This window comes from Sinohyriopsis cumingii, chromosome 15 (assembly GCF_028554795.1).
Source record: "Sinohyriopsis cumingii isolate HCF-2022 chromosome 15, ASM2855479v2, whole genome shotgun sequence".
Classification (NCBI taxonomy): domain Eukaryota; kingdom Metazoa; phylum Mollusca; class Bivalvia; order Unionida; family Unionidae; genus Sinohyriopsis; species Sinohyriopsis cumingii.
The window spans coordinates 20,486,258-20,507,060 of NC_142975.1; the positions used below are offsets into that span (position 1 = coordinate 20,486,258).

At 34.7% G+C, this 20,803-nt stretch overlaps 1 protein-coding gene across 2 annotated transcripts in view; it reads left to right on the forward strand.

Moving 5' to 3' along the window:
- The window catches only part of LOC149781386 (DDB1- and CUL4-associated factor 17-like), a 78,147-nt gene that overhangs the window by 36,172 nt on the left and 21,172 nt on the right, over positions 1-20,803 (forward strand). For both annotated transcript variants that reach the window (XM_089935481.1, XM_089935482.1), the window contains 4 exons: positions 2,434-2,533; positions 7,408-7,544; positions 9,267-9,376; positions 13,086-13,173. In XM_089935481.1, coding sequence (XP_089791607.1) covers positions 2,434-2,533; positions 7,408-7,544; positions 9,267-9,376; positions 13,086-13,173 — 435 coding nt within the window. The remainder of the gene's footprint in view (positions 1-2,433; positions 2,534-7,407; positions 7,545-9,266; positions 9,377-13,085; positions 13,174-20,803) is intronic.

Sequence of the window (20,803 nt, forward strand, 5' to 3'; positions counted from 1 at the left end):
CATTGAAATGTATGGACTGCATGATTATTTAAAATAAGAAGTAAAGTAAACTTAATTTAGAACATTATACACTGAAATATTGTATCAGAATAAAGCGTTCTTGTTGTCCTTTTTCTTCACATTCTAAATGGTAAAATATGCAAGATGTGGGGATATACCAACAGTATTAGGATGTCAAATTGAGTATGGATATCTACTTATTAGGATGTGTCAAATTGGGTATGAATATCTACTTATTAGGATGTATCAAATTGGGTATGGATATCTACTTATTAGGATGTGTCAAATTGGGTATGGGTATCTACTTATTAGGATGTGTCAAATTGGGTATGGGTATCTACTTATTAGGATGTGTCAAATTGGGTATGGATATCTACTAATTAGGATTTACATATGAAGAGGTTTTGGAGTAGACCCGACTGCTTGCTGATTTTTGTTTTGTTTTTAATTGTTTTACAATAATAATTCAAGTCATTAAATCATTATAAAATCCTAAACTTTGAAGAAAAAAAGCTTTAGAAAGAATGAGAGAGAGAGAAAGAAAGAAGAATGTTGAAAATTAAATCATCCCCCTTTATGGTGTACAGAAATGTAAACTTCATACATTTGTCATGATTAAACATTTGCTGTATAGATTTAGGATGGAGCTGATATAAACTAGAACATGGTGAAATGTAATGTTAGGAGAGACATGGTTGGCAGTTAAAGTATGCAGGGTCCCCAATATACCATCTCAAAGAACTGTATTTTATTTTCAGAGTGATAATGTAGTTGATTTATACTAAAAAATATATCTGATGTTTTTTTTATTACCATTTTGCCTTTATAAGTAAAGATTTTCACCAAAAAAAAATCACTGGGATCATGCTACTGCATTATAATGCACATTATGTATTTATTGTCTCCAATAATTGTCATAATTTGCTTTCTTCTTGTTACCCATGTAACAGAGCATAATGACTGTAGGTGTAGAAAACAGCAAACCTGTTTATATAAAGATTATAGTGTAGTGCATTGTGATACTTATAAAATAAATAGTAATCCTGAAATTTCTGAAAATGAAATGACTGAATAATTTGTAGAGCTACATTAATTATCCTAATCAAACACAGATACACACACACACACACATTTTGTGTAAGCTGAAATAGTTTGACAATGACCCAAATAGATAGTTAGGGTTAAAGATAAGATTAAATATCTTTAATTCAGCCTGCATGGTCCATTCATATACATTGAAATATAAATATAAAATAACCATTTTTTAAACATAAAAGATCATAGATATCTTACGAAGAAATTATGTAAAACATTAAAGAGTATTTTGTTCCATGTATCTACAATACAAGAATTTAAATGAAAGTTTTAGTTCCAAGGAGATTTCAAGATATAATGCTTTCAATGAGATATTCTTGTTATTGAAAACATCCGTTTTCTTTACTTAGGAAATGATTACATAATAGTTTACAAACACTGTTCCATCTAACTTTAGATTAATTTTGTCCACATGTATCCAGTATTGTTGTTGTTCCAGTTATCAGTAATAACCGATCATTGGTTGGTTAAGTGAACCAATAAGATAATCGATTGTGAACTCTATAATCGATTGTGTAGAAAGAGAGACTACTTCTTTTTAGTTGCATGGAAAACACAAATATTAGTAAAACTTTTTGTAAATGGTACACTGCTGTATATAGGACTTCCAGTGCACTACATTCGATCTGAATTATTTATTCCCTTCACAACTTACAAATATAAAACCATATCATACTCTGTAGGTGCAAAACTTTAATAATTAGGAGACTTTGCTGTAAATGTTGAGTTTATATATTTAAACAAATTTTGATGCAGATAAAAACAGAAATAGTTTATTAATAATTGAGACCATTCTTCATTGTATCCAGAAACAGATATAAACAATTAAAAATAATTTAGAACATTGTTCATTGCATCAAAAACAGAAATAAAAATTATTTAATAATTCAGACTATTAATTATTGCATCTGAAAACAGGAATAGTTCATGCCATTCTTGATTGCACCTGAAAACAGAAATACATGATTATGAAATAATTTAGATCATTTTGTATAGCATGTTAAACTTAATAAAAGCAGAGTTGGTAATGAAAATTTTTATTTAACTCAGATTTCAGACTTGTAATTAGAATAGGTGATGGTAGTTAGTATTATCTATAGTTTGACTGTCTTTATGCAGTTAGAACATGGAGAAAGCTGTTTTACTGTAGTTTCATTTATTTATTTACAGTGGCTTGTTACATTCATTTAGCCTCAGGAAAGTTGCTTTTTACCATAACATGTAGGAACATGTATAAGTTACTGACACTATGAGTAACAATTAAGTTTCCTTCTGGAAACTTTTGTCGTGAGTAACATTTTAGTTTAATCAATAATATTTATTTCACTTTGATCTCAGTATAAAGTGTTTGAGGCAGTCCTGTTTGAAAAATATGGACCATCAGGAGAAATTTGTGGACAGCTGCCGATAGGCTTGCCTTTCAACATCAAAGTAACAGGTAATTCATACATTATAGTTGTAATTAACAAATTAGTTCTGTTTGCCAATCTTAATTATATACAAGTATATTCTTGAATGAGGCACTTTTCTTACCAATTAATATAGAAATCCACAACATCTGAGTTTGTCTTCATTACATGTTCTCTGGTCAAATTCCAGCTCCAAAAACAGTCACCAGTATTAAACCAATCTTATCTTTATCCAGTGCATGCTTTTTTTTCTCAGATCTGCTTAAAAAAGGGGGCCAGGCCTGCATCTCTTCATTACCTCTCAAATGAATTTGTCTGCCATGTGCAAATGTTGTTATTAGATTAGTTACTAACAGATTTTGTCAAATGTTACACATAACTACTTTTGGGGCACTCCTGCAAAAGAAAGGAACTAGTTTGTTCTTTACCCAAAGTTCTTTTTTTTCTAAGTATTCCAGCACCAAAGCTGATCACCAATATTCACTTTAGTCTCTTTTTATTTAATGTATGCTTTTATTCTCAGAACTGCTTAAAAAGAGTGGGTCTGCCTCTCTTCATTCCCTCTCGAATCAATTTGTCTGCCATTTGCAGATGTTGTTGTTATTGATTAGTCACTTATTGAATTTGTTGAATACATCTCATCACTACTTTTGGAGCACTCCTGAGAAAGAATGGAATTTCAAGCAACTTCAGCAACTGAATTAAAAACTGGCACCCTTGAATTAAAAACTGAATATCTGAATGTTGCTTATGCCTAACATCCTGATTATTTCAAGCAATGGTTAATGTCAAATAGTTTTTTTAACATTTCCGGACTTTAGTTAGTTTGGAAGAATGGTGAAATTTATGAAAAACATCAGCATTTAAGTATGTACTAATTAGTGTGAAAATGATAATTACAACATTTCCTAATTTATGTAATGTCACTATTTAGAATATATGGATATTTAAACTTGCCTTATTATATCTTCCATGTATAAGAAATTTTTCCATTGGTTGATTACAGTGTATCCCCCAGGGGTGTAAAACTGAGGGTAAAAAAAAAACCTTGGTGTCTGAACTGGGGGTCAAATAAAAAATGGGGGGGTCAAAAATATACTGACAAATTTTCATCCGACTCGTACTTTTTCAGCTTGAAATAGGATATTGCAACTTGCACAACATACTCTCTCTCTCTCTCTCTCTCTAAATATACAAATAAACCAACATGCACAATTAACAAACAAATGCACTGTCCATTCAAAGAATAATTTTATTAGTTCATTTTTCTTTTAAAATCGTACTTTTAACAGTCTCCTTATAATATTTTTGAAGCAATGTTATAGACCAACATATTACATACAAGCCAATACAAAAAGCCTAATAAATATTTTTAACCGAATGGCAGTCAATTTACTGCTTGGCATAAAATGTGTACTATCATCGGTTTCATTGTACTTCGTCCTAGAACAAATTTATCCAAAAATCAAGGAGGCTAATGATTCATCTTGTTTCTAATAAATTACACTTGAACTTTACGGTCTTTCTTTTATTGCAGCAAAGTTAAAAACCAACAAAATTTGCAATGACCCCGTGACTGTGTAATCCAAATAAACGCATTTGTCTCGGCAAGTTTACTGATTTCTTTGTTGTGAAAGAATGTCTTGGGTTATAATGTGTTCTCCAGATATCTTGTGGCGACCAAGGGCAGATTTGTTAAAATTCTTAAACTCTGTCATGAAAGGATTATTTACTTTTGGCGTCTTCGCAATCATGCTATCAGAAGTCACACCGGTAATCCTAATGGATGTGCCGTATTCCAGTCAAGGGAATTATTTTCTCCATTTTTCATTAAAGTTAGATCCACTGTTACTTTTGTGTTCTGCTTCCTTCACTTTTTTCGCTAATGATTTTTAGTGCATGACATTTTAATCTGGAGATCACTTTCTAGTGCAACAAGCATTGAGGTTAAACATCAAGATGACATCTTGCTGAGCTCAATGGAAATCGCGTGAGAGCTCACAAGATTAGGGGAAGCTACTCTGTCATAACATTGCCTATGCTAGTCTGGTTCCTTAGTTTGTATGTTCCCTGCGTGCCACTCCGCTATAGGAATAGAGGAGCCCAACATAGGGAGTAAACAAAGCAGGGAACCAGTCAATGCCTATGCTTGAAGTATACACGATGCCACCCTTCATACAACACATTGGATATTAAATAAATCCTGATCTCATTATGCGAATCCCTTGCATCAAAAAAGCACATGGCAACAAAATGTGTGCGTCAATTTTCTCCAGCGTGCATCCCTGACGCACAAATGTGCGTAAAGGGAAACACTGGGTTGATTCAAATCACATGAATTTAGATAAAATTGGATGTCTTTCATATGATAAAAAACTCCATTTAGAATTCAGGCAAATTTACTTTCACCCAAGGTATAACACTGTTCACAGTTGTTATTACACTGTGACCCCAATGTACAGTACTGTTATGATACTGTGCCTCCAATGTGCACTACTTCTATCACACTGTGACAGACTACTCTTGATGTCACAACATATTCTGTTGAGCATATTATATTTGCATATGCAACTTTTCAGCTATTATGTGCCATTGTGGAATTTGTGCAAAATAGACACTGGGTCCAGCAAAAATGAGATTTATTGTACCAATGGTGGTACAGTAAAAATATGCATGGCACATTTTGTTAACTTGAATCTGATACATATGCGCCAACCAAGTATTAAATGTCCAAATTGCTAAATGATTGCTCTTATGATAATGAACAATATCCATCTTGTGATATTTGCTTAATTCACTGGTCAATTTGCTTTCACAATCGAATCATGGTAGCTCTGTTGGAAAATTGTCTGACTTGTAATCCAAGTGTTGAGGGTTAATTTCTGCTCAAATCAACCCGGGACAGTGGTCTTGGTCTTTCCTTTGACCCATTTCCTCACAATGATATAAGCCAATAATATGTTGAACTCATGTAAGCACTTTTGGACACCTCCAACCGGTTATTATGGAAGTACTATTGGATGCCTTTTCATCTGATTCACACATCAACATATTTGGATGCCTCTGCATCATCCACATGGAAATGTGTTGGGATGCCCACAGTAAACATCAGCCAGTTTGAACTGGTTTTGTTGTCCCAACTTAAAGGAAAACAACAATCAGTGAGGTAAATAATTATTACAGTGGTCCCCCTCTTCTCCACTGGGAGAGTGGCTCTATAAGATGGTTGGCCTTTCCAGATGAGGACTAAATTTTTTGTGAGAAGTATATGTAATGTATGTAATAAGAAAACTACATACTTCAAAGCATTTAATATCTTCATTTAATATCTTCATTTAAAAGTAACATCAATTATTAAAGGGTTCCTCTTGTCTTAAGAATAGACTTATTTCAACTGAATATATAGTAATAGTTCTTATTTTTGACGTAAGCGTGATATTTGAGCGGGTATTATTATCATGCACATTGCAAAACCATCCAAAAACGTCATTTAAATCTTGGTACATACATAACTCTCTTTCCATTTGCTCCATTTTCCCACTTTTTGGTTACGACATTGTTTATTAGAGTCTTTTCAGCATAAAATTGTTTTAGTCACATCTTTTGTACATAAAATTGTTCTGTAAGTCCCTCCTCCCCACTCCCCCAATATCATTGAGTAGAATAACCCACTTTGTTCTAAAGTAATATGTCTCCATTTACGTGATGACATTTCCTGATAGCTTTAGCTTCCACATGCAGGGTGAGATTGTTACATGCCCTTTCTGTCAACCCGAACTATCTTTAGTTCAAATAGGATGGTTCGGTAGTCCTCTTGACACAACCAGGCTTTGTAGCCGAAAAAAGGTTACTCTCTGTTGGCAATCAAAGATTCGTCATTTGTTTGCTGTCTTCCATAGATGGGTCAAGAGCAGCGACCATGCAAGATCCTGTTCATGCACTCAAGCACTACTTGAAACACACAGAAACAAGTCATGATATGTGCAAATGCCTCTTTCTTCCAGTGAAAGCCAGGAAACAGGATATCACCCCTCGAGCCCTTGCTTCATGGCTGAAATGGGTTATATATACTTGGCATACTCAGTGGTCTCACAACATCAGAGTCACTTCATGAAGATTACCACTCATGGGATTAGAGCGATCTCTTCAAGCCTTGTGTTCAAACATAATGTTTCGATCTGAGATATAAAAGAATGTTTTGGCTTGTATGCTGAGTCAGTCTTTTTGAGTTTTTATCTCAGAGATTTAACTTAGCAGAGGCAGATCTTGAATCTGATAGGTCTAGTGGCAGCAGCCCAGATGACTACTAAACCAAATTAAAATAATTAACACATCCTATCAGCTTTGCTGGATTCGCTAGTGAAATTTTATAGGTTAGAAGATTTAAGTAATAAATTCTTAGCCATGTGTAAGGGTCACAGATCAAGTGACCCTAAACTATGTTGCTTATGTAATTATGAAAATGTGTAATCATTAGTATGGGTAATCCAGCCATCATTCCCTGGAAGGATATTTGAGGTAGAGGTTGGATGCTCAGCCTTCCCTCCTCCTATTACCTATTCTCCTGATGTTATGTAATTAGGGAACTTACTTGAAGGAGAAAGCAAATTTTTAAGTAAATTATTTTTCTCCAAGAATGCTTACACAGTTACATTTCTTAAAAACCCTCCCATCCACCCCACCATGCAAGCATCCTTGATAGTATATTGTTCAGTTTAAAAACTGGTGACACCTGGCAGTGGCAAGTCGAGGTAATGGGCAAGAGGTCTTTTAATAGGGATGGATTAGTGAGATATCATGCTTATATCCATAATGATAATGTGATTGGGTAAGTATTCTCAGAGACTTACTTAAATTTGCTTGCTGTCATTTTCAGTGTCATTATGTTTTACTTTTGTTTCAGAGACGCCCCCTGTACTTTTTCAAGTGCGATGTTCAGACCACAATGTCCACATTGGGGGATTCCCATGGCATTATATCATTACTCCTCAGGGAACTCTTGGATACTTTGAAGTACATTCCCTGGAGAATGACAAATTGGTAAGTTTGGCCACTGCTCCCATATCTCAATGTAGGGTGAAGAATGGGAAAATAAGTTATAGATCAGATTTTATAATGACAGAATAAGTTCTTAAATGACTGGTATTATACTAGCCCAGCAAAGTTAAATACTACCAAAAGACACCAAAAATATTATGTGCGATATGATTATTTTAAAAATCTTTCTATTCTGAATCTGAAAAAAACTCTTGCCTAACTTCATTAATAGCATTAGATAGTAACATTGAAAATTGGCAAGTTCCTGAAAACGTGTGACCAATACTCATTGAAGACAAAGTATTTCTTCCCACTATGATTTCATTGGAAATATGGAAATACTCTTTACTGCATATAAAGTTTTCAGCCTCAGAAAGTTTTCTTTGATGGCACAGTGGGTTTGTTGACAAAGCTTGGGTTTTGTTTAGCTCATGTCCCAGATATTTCCATTTGCATGGTTTGCAGTTGCCTAACTCAGTACATGATGGAAGGCAAGAAAGGGAACAGAATTTGCACTGGAGTTAAGTTTTTCTTACCATTTTAAAAACTATGCAGATTTCACCATTTGGGGAAGAATATGGAAGGGTTTATTTGAGAAATTGTTTAAAATGAATGCCAGTTTGTGAAGTTTCATGACAAGGGCAGTTACTTCCCCTGAATCAGTTTGACCCTGGATCAGATGAATGAAGCTAAGCTGTATTGAAACAAAAATCTGTCATATAAGGATGGTTATTGTGGAAATTTCAGAGTATTGATGCCATGTTGCATTAAAATAATTTCATAAAGAGTATTTACATTTTGGTTGAAGATCTATATTCCTATTATTTTATATAGGAAAGATAGTGCAAGCTGTGGACAGAACTATTCCACTATATTTAGATGTATGATTGTAATGTAATGTGCTTTTTATATCATGGAACTAACAGGAATCAATCAACAGCTAACATCCTTAACTACACACAGTATATTTTACCTGAAGCTGCAGAATAAGAAAATCATTATTAGGAACTTCTTTTTACATGGTATTAGCAAATTTGGCATCCAAAATTTAAAAGTTATCTTTGAAGAAAACCTTGGTAAGCCAGTCAATCTGTATCACACCGCTACATTAAAAAAACATTTTGTTTAAGTTCAACTCATTTTAGGTGTAGGTAAATAGTGCAATAAATTAAGCAAAGAATAATGGTAGAAGACATTAAATGATATTTCACTTTTAAAAATGAAATTATTCTCATTTCTAGTATGGTTGGACAGTTACACAAAATCATATAAAATAAACATGTCTGCTTAATGCCATGTCATAAAAGTGACATTGTTATTCATGTAAACAGTTTTGAAAGTGTCATGTGGATTTTACTATAGCAACTTTTAAATTCCAACAGTTAGATTCACAAATTTCCATTTTTGTATTATTCCACTGTCATGGAGAGGGCACATTACACCATGTCTGTCCTGTTCTCTCCCATCATAACCATCACTAGTTGATTTCTGTTTACGCTTAATAACTTTTGAAGGATTTCACAGATTGAAAGCAAATTTTGTTTGGGGCTTGATGATAAGAAGACTAAAGTCTGGTTTTATTTTCAACATTTTTAAGTTAAATTTATGAATACTGTTTGACTTTGAACTTTGCATATTAAATGGAATGTCAGTTAATGCTTCAGTATCACCATTATTGGCAGGGAATCCAAGTTATATGAACACACTTCTGCTTGTTTCTGATAGGCTGAGAATGGTGAGTTGGATATGAACTGCCTGAGTCCAGAGCCAGACAGAGCTGTTTTCCACAATGATGAATCAGGGAGGATCCTGCATATAGGACCCACTCAAATCAGGTGATATGATATATAATCCAGGAGTAGTGTGTTTGATACCTGCTCAGGCCAGTCTGGGTCAACTGACAAGGTGTGTTCTTGGGAAGGGCTCTTAGGACCCATTGCCTTGGCATAATATAGCAAATTATGTGTTTAAAGCGCTATTGAAAAGCAAGTAATGAACTGCATACCTTGACCAGTCATCAAGGTGACTGAAAGCCATTGGTCAGGAATCTACTGTTGCCTACATAGATGACTATAAAATGTGTCAGGCATATAATGTGCTGTTTGTGGTACACTTTAGCAATATTCAGTTTTGTGCTAGACCATGAACTACTGGATTTTCCAAGAGAAATAATGTTGACAATCCAATGGTGTGAAATGGTGTGAATATTTTTTCACCGTCCATCAGTAGACATTGATAAACATTATGACCAAGAAATCTGAGCTACACTAGATGCTTAACAGGTCTGGTGGTAAGTATGGCCACCTTGGATGCAGATGAAGCAAATTCAAATCCCACAATGTGTATTATCTTGAAATGGGAAGAGAATTATGTTACTACTGTATTCATTGTATGAATGTAGACAAAACACAGCTAGTGGTTAGAGCATCTGCCTTTGATGCAGGAGGTTGTGCGTTTGAACCCCAGTCGAGTCATACCAAAGACTTCTAAAAATGGTGCTAACAGCTGCTTTGCTAGGCACTCAGCATTAAGAGGTTAGTGTTAGGACTGGTCGGTCTGGTGTCAGAATAATGTGACTGGGTGGGATATCATGCTACATGTCTGCCACATGATGCCCAAGTGCTAGACATTACTATAAACTGCCACACTGCAGTCATCGTACAAATATGACTAAAAAAATTGTTAAAGCTAAGTTAAAAATCCAAATCACACGCACACACAAAACACACCAGAACATAAATGGTAAACCCCTGACATTATCATGTGGGATACTATAAGAAATCTGCTATGTCAGTCTGTTATACATATTGCTAGCTAATATATTTGAGCTTAAAATAAAGGAGGAAATCTGCTTGCAAAGTGAATAACATATATTTCATCTCTTGGGTGAAAAACTTATTTTCACTCTTGGCTTGGCCACTCCTGAAATACTGAGTTTTTCAACCATGCTATGAATATATCTGTTGTTCACTCATTTCAAGCAAATATCCTCTATTTCATCAGTTTTAATAATAGGGTTGAAGTAAATGGTGTATGGCAGTAAGAAACTGTAGCCCATTTAAATACTTCAGTGACCATTCTGTACTTTAACCTGACTTTACCCAGAACTGTACAAGGATCTTATTCTAATGATAATTTTGTTCAAGTAGGGTAGACATTAGCAAATAATAGGAGTACCAATAAATGGTTGTTGTTGTTGTGGGGTTTAACGCCATTTTTCAGCACACGATAGGCTATACATGGCGGCTAGTATTATTGGTGGAGGAAGAACCCGGGAAAACCCGAAAGAACCACCGACCCACAAGAAGCTACTGGCAAGCTTTCTCACATGCCCACATTACCAATAAATGGTAACTTATCTTGTGCAAATGCTAACACTTCAAAAAAAATTTTTTTTTTCTTTTGTAACATTTTGTTACTATAAATTGCAAAATTTCAGCAGATCCTTAATGTTGATATATTGATGACCTAACATTTAAAGATCTGCAAAATTACAAATGTAAACTTTTTGATAGTAATCACAGAGTGGTGGGAGTTTGCATGCTGTGCAATATAAAATAAAACAAAATGAAAAGTAGTCTTTTTATTTCAACACAAGGAACTATGAAAATGCAAACAAACATGAATTACCACTAAGATGGATGCAAAGGTAAAATTGTTAGCAAAACATTATTTGCTGTATTTCATAATACTTTATCTAACTTGTCAGTGTAACATTGTGGTTACATGAAAACCTGGTAATACCTACTAGTGTTTCTAACATGCATATGATCCTTTCATCCTAAAAGTTTATACTCACTATAGACCTGCTGATCATCTAGTGTTTGAGGGAGTTTTGAGACTCAAAAAGTGTATCATGTGACCCACAAAGTGAAGTCATCCAATTAAAAATAAGTTATCTACTCACTTAAACCTATATAAAATGACTGGAAATTCAGATTTAAATAAAATAAAATATGATTTCTTTTGAACTATACACTGATAAACAAAAAACAGTTGGTACCAAACTTATTGAATTAGGTTGTTCCACATCATGTACTTTATCTCTTTAGACTATTCTAATAGGCCGTCTCACAGCACCTCAGTTAAATAATATGTAGAATGGAGGTTGTTTATCTCGGATTGTCTTTACGTCTTAATTACCACTATGAAAATTAACTGTATAAACTGCCCCATGGTGATAGTTTTCCATGAGTATTAAGCATGACTTTACTGTTTACAAGCAACATATTACATAAATACATACATACATACATACATACATACATACACACACACACACACACACACATACATACATACATACATACATACATACATACATACATACATATCAGGACAAATCTCATGAGATTTATTTGAAGCAGTGTTTTTGTAAACATGATCACAATGGAGATTTTGGGAGACAAAAATTATGTTTTTTTGTGTCATGTAGTGTTCTGGCAGGGTATGTCTTTGATTGTGTGGTGTTCTGGCAGGGTATGTCTTTGGTTGTGTGGTGTTCTGGCAGGGTATGTCTTTGTGTGGTGTTCTGGCAGGGTATGTCTTTGGTTGTGTGGTGTTCTGGCAGGGTATGTCTTTGGTTGTGTGGTGTTCTGGCAGGGTATGTCTTTGTGTGGTGTTCTGGCAGGGTATGTCTTTGGTTGTGTGGTGTTCTGGCAGAGTATGTCTTTGTGTGGTGTTCTGGCAGGGTATGTCTTTGTGTGGTGTTCTGGCAGGGTATGTCTTTGTGTGGTGTTCTGGCAGGGTATGTTGTTGGTTGTGTGGTGTTCTGGCAGGGTATGTCTTTGGTTGTGTGGTGTTCTGGCAGGGTATGTCTTTGTGTGGTGTTCTGGCAGGGTATGTCTTTGGTTGTGTGGTGTTCTGGCAGGGTATGTCTTTGTGTGGTGTTCTGGCAGGGTATGTCTCTGTGTGGTGTTCTGGCAGGGTATGTCTATGTGTGGTGTTCTGGCAGGGTATGTCTTTGGTTGTGTGGTGTTCTTGCAGGGTATGTCTTTGTGTGGTGTTCTGGCAGGGTATGTCTTTTATTTGTGTGGTGTTCTGGCAGGGTATGTCTTTGGTTGTGTGGTGTTCTGGCAGGGTATGTCTTTGTGTGGTGTTCTGGCAGGGTATGTCTTTGTGTGGTGTTCTCGCAGAGTATGTCTTTGTGTGGTGTTCTGGCAGGGTATGTCTTTGTGTGGTGTTCTGGCAGGGTATGTCTTTGATTTGTGATTTATTGTTTATGACTTTAGATACAGTATTTAAATAGAGGTTATGGCAATAGTTGTTGTGTTAAGGCAGGGTACGTTAATGATTTGTGATTAACAGTTTATGATTTTAGAAACAGTATTTAAGTAAAAGGCATTGAGATAGTTGTTCACTTTTTTCATTTACATTAGATGTTATATTTTTCTGAGTCAAATAATCCAACAATAATTGTATTATAGAAATCATAATTATAGTAGATGAGCAAGTGCTGTCATCTTCACAATCAAGTCATGACACATGAAAATTAATGTTTAATGTTAAAGAACCAATGTATTAAAATTATTTTGAATTTTTCAGTGTGTTGAAGATCACCACATGCAACTCAGGTGTATCTTGTATTGAGACATCAATTACCATTCCTGTAGAATCAAAGAGAAGAAAAGAAGTAAGACTCAGTCTTGTTTAGTGTTAAGAATGATATCTGGGAGCCCTAGAGTTGACACCTTTTATGTTTGTCTGTCATTCCATCTGCCCATCCATGCACATAGTTGAATGCCATTTGATAGGTCAGTTTCCTATTGTCATCATCATCATCATCAATCCCATAACCCAAGAGGTTGTTGGGACACCTCAGATGACTTAACAACCAATTCTCTCCATTTTTCCCTATTCGCTACTGGCCTTTGTGAATCTCCAAACCCCATGCCTGTCCACTCTTTAATTTTGTCTTTCCACCTCTTTTTCTGGCCGTCTCTTCTTCTGTACCCTTGCACTGTGCCATGCTAGATTGATTTTGCCAGTCCAGATGATTTTGAGTCATAACCGTACCACTTCAGTTACATGTAGATATTTCTTTTTCAGGTTCAGTTTTGATAGAGTTACTGCCCTTTTTCCATCAGTTTGAAATCTCTGCTATTGAGCAGATCCTGGAAACCAGCATAGTGTAGGAATCAACATATTTTGATGCAAAATGCAAATAGGTCATGGGATTCCAGTATTATCACAAAAACAAATAAGAGTGATGCTGCTTCTAAAAACCTAACAGGAGATAGATTATGCAAATTATCTGCAATTACTGCATTTTGTTGGATCCATTGCACAAATTTCATTTTTTATTAAAAATAACTATTGATCTAATCATTAGGTTAATATCTTGGTGTCCATGATCTCATTTGATTTAGATAAGCATGGTATTTGTATTTTGAATATTTGGTATGGTTCATGCAGAAACTATCAATGGGTTCCAATTTTCAATTATTGCTTGAAGTTTTTATCAAATTATTCCATTTATATGCCATGTAGGATATTTCCAGAGTGTGCAGTGCCAATTGCAACCATGGTTCATGTTCAGATGTAAGATAAATGATTACTCAGGAAAAGTTGGGGACACAAAAGATTGTCTGCTTAGGAAGTCATATATGAAGAAGATATGATGACCTGACATCAACCAAAAACTGCTACCCATAATTCCACACTTTAGAGAGATCGATGTGAGGGACTTATTGACACTTCTGGCATTAGCAGCCTCTCAGGTGACTGGTTTGAACCCTGGCCAAGTCATACCAGTGACTTATAAAAATGTACTAACAGCTGCCTCACTAGGTGCTCAGCATTAAGATGTTAGTGTTAGGACTGGTCAGACTGGTGTCAGTATAATGTGACTGGGTGGGATATCATACTTTGTGTCTGTAGCATGATTATTCAGTGCTAGACATCACTATAAACTGCCACACTGTAGACATTGTAGCAATATGACTGCCTTGTTTGGGTAGAGTCTGGTTCATTATGGACCAAGTTATGACTTTTTCTTAAATTTCAGTGTGGGACCCATTTTGACTATGTTACTCTTTCTCTCTTATGTGTACTTGCTGTGCAATGATGCATGAACAACTCCAGTACCGGTCTTATAATCTTGTTTATCTAAAAATGTATTCATTCTTGCATTTAACATCTTAGACTAAAACATTAGTTTGGAAATATTGTGAATTCAGACAAGAACAGTTTTGGATTATATTACTGTGATATATCAAAAGACTGTTGGCACATCATCTCACTTCAGGCCATTGTCACATTACCATGTTCAAGACTACAGGCATATCAGTACATTCAGTATCAAAACTTATTTTGATACCACTGGAATTCAGTAGGAACTTCATACATTTGGACTTGCAAAATATTTGCACTTAACTAACTGTAACATTCAATCAGATGAAAAGGATGCATGAACAATTTCACTACCTCTTTCAGAGATCTGCATGTATATACTGTGCAATGATGAATGAACAATTCAGCTACCTGTCTTAGAGTTCTGTGCACTTCACATAGATAATATCTGGTTTTATTTCTTGCAATTTTTGCTTTAAAATAAAACTGACATAGAGATTTATAAAAGTGCTGCATTTAAATAGAGAATTTGACACTGAAACATAGTGCCTCTTTTTCATCTGATTGAATGTTAGCTAAATGCGGTTGGAATTTTAATTGAACACTCAATATTTTGCTAACAAGTCCAAATAGTATTACAAAACCAAAGGCTTCTGAAAATGTTGGAAGCTGAAAAATCGAAGACATTCAACGAAGTTTTGAATCATAAAGACTTTAATAATAAGAATTATATTAGATTTTGCTTATTGAGTAAAAGTTCTGATAAAGTAATGCCTATAAACATAGACATGAAGTTGTACTTGCATGATTTTATTATTCAATTTGATGATACCAAGACAGCAATGTTATTATTATATACCATAATTTCTGATACATATACATTACATGGGATGATTTTGTACATTTTCTTCTTATCTGATGTCATGTGTAAGAAACCATTAATTTTTTATATGTAATCAAACTTGTTTGACATCATTTAGGCACTGCATATGTAGATGCTTAAAAATGGTGGCCACATTAAATGCAGGTGTTGTTATATTGTTGGCTAACAATGCAGATGATTTGATGGACTATGAATTTAACATTTGAAGAGAGTGTAAAGGCTTTTTTGATCACTTTATTAGACACTGAAGAAGAAAAAACCAAGTTATTTCCCAGAATGAGCCATATCCTGGCCATGTGAATTTGATCAGCTACGTCAACAGTGTTATAAATTAGACCTCAGACAGTGATATTTCTGACATGGAAATTCATGTCAATGGTCTTGTTGGAAAACAGAAAAAGAAAAAGATATGAAAAATGTCCAAAGGTGGTTTTGAAATTTAAAAGAAAACCAGATCAATAGAAAACTTGATCCCTGTTCAGTTAAATGAAATGTTTGTCACTATTAGAAAAAAACTTATGATTCTGAACTTTTTTAAGTCACAGAGTAGAAAGTTTTCTCAAAGACATGGGCTATGAAATATCTCTTAGGGACAGAAAATTCCATAAAATGATTTAGGCATTTCCTGATAAAAAAATAGTCGTACAGAAAAAAGGGTCAGAGGGAGCAAAAGTCATGCATCAAAACCTCTTACACCTTTAAGATGAAGATAAATTGATTGCTTTGTAAGAGTTGGGCATGTTGAGTCCATGAGCCATGCAGTTTACACTTTATTACTGCTGAATCAGCAACTTTAGCAAGGTCTTTGAATTAGAAGTTGAAGTGATGCCAGAATATTTATATATTTTTGGCGACATAACACTGTGTAAGACTGCTTCAGGAAAAAAATACCCTCAGTCTCACATACATAATTCTATGACCCAGTATGGTTGGCACAAAGATGATTTCAAAGAAGCAAAGGCCTAGGTTATTTGCTCAAATGGTGTACTGGTCAACATTTACCAATCAAAATAAAAAAAATGAATCTTGTTTCTTTCTAACGCCTTTTAATAAAGAGAAGTTGAATCCTTACATGCAAGACTGGTATTATTCAATGACAGTTGTTAAAAGAAAAGGAAACAAAAAAGGAAAACTACTCAGGCAACTAAGTAAGAGTGCTTCAGAAAAAGTCAGTACTGCCAGTCACAAAAAATCACTGTGAAGAAAACAACAGTGTGTATGCTTTGTAAAGCAGACCCATAAAATGCAGCAAGTAACTGGTGATAAAAATGCTGCTTCACTTATCTACTATGATAAACATTTTTACTTGACTGAACAGAGAAAAATCAGTCATATATTGTGTTTTCCAGCAAGACAAATTTCTGCATGTCTACATTGAATATGTTTGTTGCTTCAGTCAACAAGGTTAATAAATTACCCCCTCTTGGTGACAACTCAAGTGAAACAATCCAGAATGTGACCTGCACCCAGATTGGAGATCTCAATAACTGTTTTATACATGTATTTTCTGCAGCTGTTATCAATAATTGCATTTTCAAATGTAGTAAGTAAACTAATTCCCTTGAAAGAAGCAAAGTGCATCAGTATTTGTAATATCTTTGAAATTTTTAAATGGTATCATATATCCGTTTCTCAGTAATTGAATGTTTAAAATATTTTTTTCCCATGAAAAATGAATTTCATAACAAACTGATGTAAGAACTGTACTTACGTTAAGAACTTTGCTGAAATCTCATTCATTTATTCTCACCCATATCATATAACAACTTTCAAAGGCGAAGTATACAAGTATACATGGTGAACTCCAGTCACTTTTACTTGGCTGTATGAAATTATTCTCCAGCAAATACTGAAAATCTTGTTTCAAACATTCCTGTTTGATAGGGTTCATCCTGTGTGGGTGTTGTGTCACAGGTGTGGAATTTGCAATTTCACTGACATGATAGATTTTATTTGTTCTTGTTGGAACATCTGTAAAAAAGTACTCATAGTTCATTCTTTTCTTGTTGCTGCAGATTTCAAAGTTTCTGGTCCAGAATATCATAATTTTTGAATTTCGAAAAGATTTGTTACTCTAAAGTCAGTACAGTCTGATTGCATTCCTTCACTTAAATCCTCAGTGCGTGAGACAGGTACAACTAAATTAATTGCATGATTAACTTTCTATCTCTATCAACATACTGGTACTCCTTGATTCATTTACATTCCAGGAGTACTGTTATTATAATTTAACTCACTAAATTTCTTCTTAACTTTGTAAGGGCCATAATAGCTGATCTGAAGAAAATTTTGAAAAATCAGCAAGAGATTGTTGTTGTTGTTGTGGGGTTTAACGCCATTTTTCAGCATATGATAGGCTATACATGGCGGCCAGTATTAATGGTGGAGGAAGAACCTGGTTAAATCCCGGAAAGAACCACTGACCCACGAGAAGCTACTGGCAAGCTTTCTCACATACCCACATTGGCCTAATCTGAGACTTGAACCCACGCAGACAGAGGTGAGATGGCAGTGATCCATAACAGAGAGCGCTTTAGACCACTCTGCCACTCAGGGCCCCCAGTAAGAGATACAGAACTCCATCACCAGACTGTTAAATTCTCACCATTTAAGCTTGGCTTGCTGGAAAATTTCAGACATAAAATTAGTCCCTTGATTGGATTGGACAGATTTGGGAAGGCCACATTGAGTAAAAGAACTTTATCAAAGCTTTTACTATAATTGTTTTAGTTTTAATTTTCCTCAAACAATTGCCTCTGGGAATCTTGTTGGCGCACACATTATGGTCAACAAGTATTGGTTACCTGACTTGGTCATAGGTAAGGAACTGACACAATCTACAATTATTCTGTTAAATGGTTTGTCAAATGCATGAATAGGTTGCAGATGAGCCTTCTGTATTTTCTGATTGGGTTTTCCTACTAATTGACAAGTATGACAAGATCTGCAGTATTTACAGACATCACTTTTAATTTTTGGCCAGTAGAAGTGATTCAAGATCTTCTGATAAGTCTTATTAATCCCTAAATGACCAGACAAATGCGTTTCTTGGGCCAGACTAAGAATTTCCTGTCTGTACGATTTTGGAACTACAATTTGATAGTTCATTGACCACTTGTCACCAGCAGGTACCTCATGTGGTCTCTATTTTCTCATAAGAATCCCTTTTTTAACTAAATAACAAAGAGGTACTTCTGTGACTTCAGTTTCACTAATGGCCCTTTGAAACAATCTCAGGATCTTTTTCCTGTTCAACAACAAGTGATTGTTGTTTGTCACCCTGATTAGAGCAGAGAGAATGAATAGTTAAAAGAGCATCACTGTGATCAATACCCTTTGGTTGATCTAAACAAGGAGTGAAAGTGACGTCATCGAAAGCCTGACCAATACATGTATCAGCTTAAGGAATACTTTCCTCATCAACATCGTTCTCAAGAGCTTTCTTTGCCATAGCTCTAGTAACTGCACAAGCTGGGTATAAGTCACAGATTTCTTTTTCCATAGGATTGACTTTCTGATCCAAACAAAGCTTGTCAGTTACAAGTGGATTAACCACAACCTTGTCTCCAGCTAGGTCATTGTCTAGTAATAAATGAATGCCCTCAGTGGGTAAAGAAGACACTGTTCTGGATGTCATTGGTCCTGAGACTAATTCTGATGACAAATTTACACATTGGAGAGGAACATTAACAAATCCACTCTACTTCCTGAATAAGAACACTCTCATTACAAGAAGACTTCTCAGAAAAAGGCAAAATACCTCATAATAAAAGACTTTGAGAAGCTCCTGTGTCCCTTGAAATTTAATAGGGATAGAATTGGCAGAATCACCCATGAGTGATATAGAACCCTTCAACATGAATGGTTCATAAATCTCCATAATAAAATCAGATGGGGGTTTATCTGGCCAAACAAATGTATTGCTTGCAATACATGACTGTGACCTCTTAGAAATAAGAGCATTTGGAATAGGTCTGTCTTGATTCTGTTGCTTATTTTTCAATTTGTAGCAATCAGAAATAATGTGTCCTTTCTTCTTGCAATGGGTGCACGTAGGAAGAGAAAAGGACTTCTGAATGAATCTTATGAGAAACTTGATTTCTAAAAGTTGTACCAGATTGAGATTTGGAAGGGCTCGTATTAGGCTGAAATACTTTTTTTTATCAGATGACTGCTCTATGGAAGACTTACTTACAAAAGAAACTTTATGAGCTAAGGAATACTCATCAGCAGTACGAGCAGCATTTTCTGAAGTTTCAACCTTATGCTCATCAAGATAAGTCTTAACGTCACTATGGATGCAATTCTTGAATATGAGTTGTCTGAGATTTTCAAAATCTTAATCTGCTTTCTTGGCTAAGCACCACTTATCAAATAACTGCTCATTTTCTCTGGCAAATTCAGCATGAGTTTGTCCAGTTTCTTCGAGTTTTGTCAGAAAGTGCACTTTGTGATAATAGAGTCCAATGCTCTCTTGGCCATTTCGAATTTTCAGCAATTTTTTCAAATTGAGGAAAATATTTATTTACTTCTTTTTCTCTAAAAGGGGGTACTAACCTAATATTCTTAACAACATCAAAACTTGAATTTGTATGTAAAGTGGGAATGTGCTTTTCACTTGCCAGCTCTAATTCTTTTGATCTAAATTGATATTTCCTTTCTAACTTTTCTCTTTGCATTTGTCTCTCTTCTCTTTCTCCAATAACATTTGCTTTTGTTTCTCTTTCCTTTCTCCAATTGCATTTGTTTTTCTTCTTTTTGTAACTGCATTTGTTTGTTTTTTCTTTCTGTAACTGCATTTATATGTCTCTCTTTTATCTAATTGCATTTTCTTCTTTTTCTCCAATTGCATTTTTCTCTCGCTTTCCTCTTTATCCAGTTGCATTTGCATTTGTTTCTCTCTCTCTCTTCTTTCTCCAACTGCATTTTCCTCTCTCTTTTCTCTTTATCTAACTGCATCTTTCTTTCTTGAAGCTCAAGATTTCTTAACTCTAACTCCATCTTGTATTTTAATTTTAATTCATTTACTCTTATGTTAGAGTCTGATACAGACTTACTAATCAATAATCCAAATCACTTTTATCAGAAACATTCTTTTCCACCAAATATTGAACCAAAATAATTTTTATTTCTTGCTTTGTTAAAGGAGCTTTTGCCTCAGAAAGATCAAATTTTCTGGCAAGCTGAAGCAATTTATCTTTTTCAAGGAGTTAATCGTTCCTGATTAGGATTTGAAATAAAGTTCACCTCTTTAGATGACATTGTAAAAAGCTTGTTGATTTCACTAAAGATTTCTAAAATGTGAAAT